Source organism: Eleutherodactylus coqui, chromosome 6 (assembly GCF_035609145.1).
Source record: "Eleutherodactylus coqui strain aEleCoq1 chromosome 6, aEleCoq1.hap1, whole genome shotgun sequence".
In the NCBI taxonomy this organism is placed as follows: Eukaryota; Metazoa; Chordata; class Amphibia; order Anura; family Eleutherodactylidae; genus Eleutherodactylus; species Eleutherodactylus coqui.
The window spans coordinates 17,412,847-17,419,195 of NC_089842.1; the positions used below are offsets into that span (position 1 = coordinate 17,412,847).

The following is a 6,349-nucleotide window of genomic DNA, read 5'->3' on the forward strand; positions in this document are numbered from 1 at the left end:
CGCAGCGCAGGGTTAATAATGGCCGCACTGTGTATAGCTGATCCCGTCAGACCGTGTTTGATTTACTAACAAGATCTCGTCTGATGATCGCTTACAGTCACGCGATGGAAAGTTTCCACAAAATCAATGCCAGCGATATACGGCAGGGCTCATTCACATGGGGCGATTTTCATGTCCGTGCGCTATGCGTGTTTGCAACTGACGGGCATTGGCGGCACACGGACCCATTATAGTCCACAGGGCTACACAGGCATGGATTTTTTTACATGGACCAGCGGTCAGTGCAAAACAACAAAAAAAAATCACATTTTTAGAAAAAATGTTAGAAAAAAATTGGTTTTTTTTGCATATGAGAAATAAAAGCGAAAGTAAAAAACGGCCATATGGATACAAAACGGACAAATGCATTATGATTGGTCCATTTTTCATGCCTTTTGCATCTTTCAAGGAAAAATCTCCAGATAAGATAAATCCCGGAGTCGCCTCCTTCTGGAAACATGCTAAAAATCGTATCCAGCCTTTGTCGGGTGACAACCAATATGGCCGCCTTTATAGCTCTCCCTGTGGTTGTCACCCAGCTTTCCCAGTGTCTGTCTAGTAATGGAACTGTGTACGAAGGGAGGTTTAATCCTAAGTGATTGGGTAGAAATTATGATGATAACGAAGCTGCGAATACGGAAAATCACTCAGCTTTCCGAATCGTCTGAACGGCAAATCTGCCTAGTTACATAGTAAAACAGGAGACTACGAGGCGGACTCTGGAGCCTGGAAAAGCTGGGTAAAAACCCCTGTGGGAGCTTTAATACCGACTATGTGCGGATGTTATGGAAAGTGAGGTTAGTGCAGAATTTGCGCAGTAGTGGCGGCTACATTAGATGTCACCCAGCTTTCCCAGATGCAGATAATACAAAGTAGTTCATCATTAGCATTTCCAACATGTGCCTTATAATAAAACATGGAGCCGACAAGACGCTTACATCCGTGCGTCTCATAGCATTAACCCAAGAGTGCTCACAGGTGGAACAATAATTTAAAGGGCCGGTAACCCTGGCAGCTTATAGCAGTGCTGGAGTGTAATAAAAGCACCAGCTGATATCAGGAACAGGGATGAAAACCAAAGCACAGCATAATCCCCCTCCAACATGAAATGGCTGATAACTGAGAACAGTAAATTAAAACTAATTCCCAAATCTAGCAAACGGAGGGATGATGAGCTGCTATGTACATGACGCATGACGAGCCTGCGAATCTCGGATTTACGTAAGAGACAGCTGGGACAGTTTAATGGCAGGTATTTTAATCATTGGAGATTTTCCACAGGAAGTCACTGACTGCACCGTACAGTCCATATAACCAAGGCAATATGGAGAGCCTCAGCTGCTGCTGAACCTCTTAAGATTGCAAGACATTGCTCATATACATTTCGATGTCAATGGGGACAACCTGAAGATGGGACAGCGAAGTCAGCGGTCGATCCAACAATGGGGCAGATTTATTAATCTGTCTCTGCTTAATTTTTCGCCTTTTTTTAATTGTTTGCGCCGAAAAGCACAGATTTTTGCGCCGACTGGAAACTTTGGTTTCTATACTTATAGATCGGCTGGTTAAATGGAGTCTGACTTTATTAACGTTCAGTCAGTTTCCGGGACACATTTTTGGCGCATTCTGACGCAACTGTCAATAAGCCAAATATATATAATGATGTAAACCAGATAAATAAATTGCGCTGATTTTTAACCAATTTGCCACAGATTAAGCAGGAACCACAAAAGAAAAAATTAGTAAATCTGCCCCAATTGGCCGCATTAAGTGATACAAGTAACTTGTAGTCATCAGCCAAAAAAGTATTGAAACACAGCAAAAGGTACCGGTCATCTAAAGGCAATCACGCCCAGTCTGTGCCACCACCGCGGGGTCTGGATGAGCCTGTGGGACCTGAAGGTGGTCCAGGCAGGGATGGGGCAGGGAGAGGCTCAGCACATAGTCCTCAAGGGGCGCTTCCAGTCTGACAGCTGGCTGTTTGGGGTATAAAGGAGTTTTTGGGCCAAGGCCCTTTGGATGCTGAGTCTCCGGAGGTCCTGAGCAAGATCTAGAATGTTGTCCCTGTGCTGGGCATGAAGGATTATCCTCTGGGGGTCCTTCCAGTCCTCCTCCTCCTCATCCTCCTCCAAGATAGAGCTAAGCCTGGGAACTGACTTATTCCTCTCCGCCAGTGGGTTGTAGGAGCAGGTCCTATTCAGGATCTTCCTCAGGGGGATCTTGGGGATGACGGACTCTCCCAGAAGCTCCTTCTGCTCTCTCCTAAAGTCACTTTGTCTCTTTAGCCTCTTGAACTCATTGAAGGCCGCCATGGACGTCTGACACAGGGTGAGCTCCATGGCTTTAGCCTTCTCGGCCCTGGAGACCAAGACAGCATGGCATCTCAGCACCACAGCCTTGTTCTTAATCTGGTGCCTGTAGACCCAAGAGAAAACCTTGTAGTGCCCGGTGTTTGCCACACAGTAGGTGATTCGGTGCAGGAGGTAGGCATGGACAGTCTTTCTGGAGCCTCTTTTGGAAGGGGTCATCCTGATGCCGTAAGACCCCAAAGAGAGCTTCATTTTAGTACTGAAGCCCCCAGATTGGCTCTTCTGCCAGATCTTCTTGACAGCTTCTACCGTGCAGCCCTCTCCCTTGGCATGGAGGGTAACTGCATTGCCCAGGTACCACACCGTATAGGAAGGGTCCTCCTGGTTCAGCACTACCTTTTGCCTCCTGCTGCTGAAGACATTGCCAAGGCGCTCCAGGGGCAAGGGTGGCAGGAGGTCAGGGCAGGAGTGAAGGAAGGAGGACAGCAGGGAGGAGTAACTGACCCCCTTCCTCTTCTTGTCCTTCTTGACCAGGACAAACTTGCTTCTCCTCCAGGGCAGCATGGTGCCTGAGTGCCCGGAGCTCTTCAGGCTTCTGTGCTGGAGCCTGGATGTTGGGAGGAATGAGGAGGAGAAGCGTGGAGCTGCCTCCCTCTCCCTCTGCCACACCTCTGCTATTCCAACTTCATCACTGGCGCTATAAAACCACTGCCACATGTTATTTGCACAGCAGCGGGCACCAGAAAACAAAGCCACCTATACAGAGCAATGCTGGGGCTCAGCTGAGGGATCACAAGGCATGCTGGGAGGGGTGCTGAAAGAGTCCTACACTGATACCCAACTATCATAAATGGTCATTCAGGAGTCTGGGAAAGCTGGGTGACAACCCTAATGGGAGCAGGAGGGGTTCATCATCTGAGCAGCTCACATCATCAAACAATTGGTTACGGCACGTGTTCATCAGATAATTTAGGGCTCTCAAGTTTCCAGGAAAACCTTTTACTGCAACCGACAGCCGGAAGAGATTACCGCAGGAACATTGATTGATGGAAACCAATAAATCTGCAGGATCCTGCGTCCGTAATAACCGCCTCAGGAACAGACCGTGCAGATACCCCTAGTGACAAATATAGTCCGGACCGGAATAAAATCTGTAATGTACATACTATGTATAAAATCTATTATAGCATATGTGTATATAGGGTCTGACATTTGCAGATAATATATACACACATTTATTATACACACACACATATATATATACTTATATCCACACACAAACATATAGGAGGAGTTGTCGGAATGGAACTAAACTTTCTCTGTGTGATTGTAAGGTTGATACAAGTAAGTTATCACAATATCAGAGCAAAAGGAGAACTTATTGTGGAGAACTGACCCTTGTAGGGAGGCTCTAGTATCCTGTTGTACTACCTCTAGCTTGGATACAAGATGTGATACAGGTGGGCATGGAGGCTCTAGTATCCTGTTGCATCACTTCTAGCTTGGATACAAGATGTGATATGGGGGGCATGAAGACTCTAGTACCCTGTTGTACCGCCTCTACCTTGGATACAAGATGTGATACGGGCAGGCATGGAGGCTCTAGTACCCTGTTGTACCGCCTCTAGCTTGGATACAAGATGTGATACGGGTGGGCATGGAGGCTCTAGTATCCTGTTGTACCACCTCTAGCTTGGATACAAGATGTGATACAGGCAGGCATGGAGGCTCTAGTACCCTGTTGCATCACTTCTAGTTTGGGTACAAGATGTGATACAGGTGGGCATGGAGGCTCTAGTACCCTGTTGTGCCGCCTCTAGCTGGAGCCCTTACAGTTCTGCTGAATGACACCCAAAAAGTTGTATTTAGTCCTCACTAAAGCAATATCAGACAAAATAGCTGCCAACAAAGACAGGAGAGCATTTTGTGCCCTTGATGTTAATGTTTATTCTAAGTGGTACTCCAATTTAAAAGCTGTTTTTGGAGTTATTACATATATATAATATATGCAGGGATTGAACTTACAACCTTCAGGTCTGGAGTGAGAGCTTACACGAGGCTTTATACATACATATATACACACACACACACACACACGTGTATATATATATGTGTATATATATGTGTGTGTGTGTATATATATATATATGTGTGTGTATATGTATATAGATGTGTGTGTGTATATATATATATATATATGTATATATATGTATATCTATATGTATATATATAGCCTTGTGTAGCGCAGAGTGTAAGCTCCCCCTCATGACCTGAAGGTTGTAAGTTCAATCCCTGCATGATTCAGGTAGCCAGCGCAAGGCTGACCCAGCCCTCCATCCCTCCAAGCTCAGTAAAATAAGAACCCATCTTGGTGGGGGTAATAAATAATAATTACCTGAAAGTGCTGCAGAATAAGTTGGCGCTATACAAATAACAAGATTCATTTATTTTTATTTTATATAGTTTTGAGCTCGCCGCAGTGAGCGGTGGGTATGTATGTTTTGTTTTACATTTTACTCCATCCTCTTTCCTCCCACTGCCACCAATGTTTGGGGTTCTCAGAAAAAAGGTTGCATCTTAGAGATGAGCGAGCGTACTCGGATAAGCACTACTCGCTCGAGTAATTTGCTTTATCCGAGTATCGCTGTGCTCGTCCCTGAAGATTCGGGTGCCGCTGCGGCTGACAGGTGAGTCGCAGGGGAGAGCGGGCGGGAGAGAGGGAGAGAAAGATCTCCCCTCCGTTCCTCCCCGCTCTCCCCTGCAGCTCCCCGCTCCGTGCCGGCACCCGAATCTTTAGCCCCGAGCACAGCGATACTCGGATAAAGCAAATTACTCGAGCGAGTAGTGCTTTTCCGAGTACGCTCGCTCATCTCTATTGCATCTGTAAGTAAAAATCATGCGGCCATCCACCAATAAGCGTGGAAACAGCGAAGTGCCTACATACATCCCTACTAACTGTAATTGTCACTGCCCTGAAACCGGACAACAAAGTGTGGCCACATTCTTTCTGCGAGAGTATGGCCCAATGTCCACGGGCGGATCGGATCTGCAAGTCAGGCCGCCCACAGAGATACATAGGTGTCCACAAATACATTAAAGCATGTGGATTTGATTTGTGGACCTTCCAGTCCGGAAAGCAAATCGCAGCATGCTCCATTTTTCTGCGGATCCCGCACCGACGGCTTCCATTGAAGTCAATGGAAGCCATCCGATCCGCGGCACACCTGCAGCTGACACTGTGGATGTGACGCGGATCTGTGGGAAAGCAGGAATTAAAAAAAAAAAAGTACTGCGCATGCCCATTGCAGAAGAAAGAAGATCCGGCCGGGATGGAGAAGACCCACACAGGATCCAGACAGGTAAAAAAAAATGTCCATGGCCGCGAGTAGGGTCGGATCAAAAACAAAACAGATGTATTGGTCTGCAGGTGGTGACGATAGTGACCTTCTTCCTTGGTTTCCATGTTCCCCGGACCTTACTCCTTGTGATTTTCCTCTGGAGGAGGGTTAGAGTCTACATGCCCCTCTCACCACCCACCATGATCTGTGGCATCCCAGAAGTCACTGCATCCGTTAGTCGGGATCTGCTACAATGTGGATGGCAGGGACTTGTCTACAGGCTCCATGTGTGACTGGTGACAAAGGGGGTCACACTGATCACCTCCGATGGGGAAAACCTTTCTGATGTTGTACAACAAAACTTTTTGAGTTTCTGTTTCCATTGATATCAAATGTATGCATTTTAGGCCTCACTCATATGGGCGTATGCTTGCTACGTGTTACGTGTGTATTTTTAATGTGCGTAATACGCAGTGCCAAAAGCCTATTGATTTACATTGGGCTATTTAGACCTGCATTTTTCTCACGTGCATATTACACACATTAAAAACGGAACGCAGCATGTCCTATTTTAGCACGTAATATGCCCATTATAGACGATGGATGTTTAAAATTTACAGAAAATATGCATATTACATGTGTATTTGGTGCGTATAAAAAAAT

The 6,349-nt window shown here is 46.2% G+C and overlaps 1 protein-coding gene across 1 annotated transcript; it reads right to left on the bottom strand.

Annotated features, from left to right (window-relative positions):
- Positions 1 to 1,293: 1,293 nt before the first annotated feature.
- FAM43B (family with sequence similarity 43 member B) lies at positions 1,294 to 2,954 on the bottom strand. Its single transcript, XM_066572616.1, has one exon. The coding sequence runs from the start codon at positions 2,910 to 2,912 to the stop codon at positions 1,974 to 1,976; it is 939 nt and encodes a 312-aa protein (XP_066428713.1). The 5' UTR covers positions 2,913 to 2,954; the 3' UTR covers positions 1,294 to 1,973.
- Between the last annotated feature and the right edge of the window lie 3,395 nt (positions 2,955 to 6,349).

What these genes read in the sequence shown, in the direction of transcription:
- FAM43B (XM_066572616.1), bottom strand. Translation starts at nt 2,912, where the DNA reads ATGCTGCCCTGGAGGAGAAGCAAGTTTGTCCTGGTCAAGAAGGACAAG.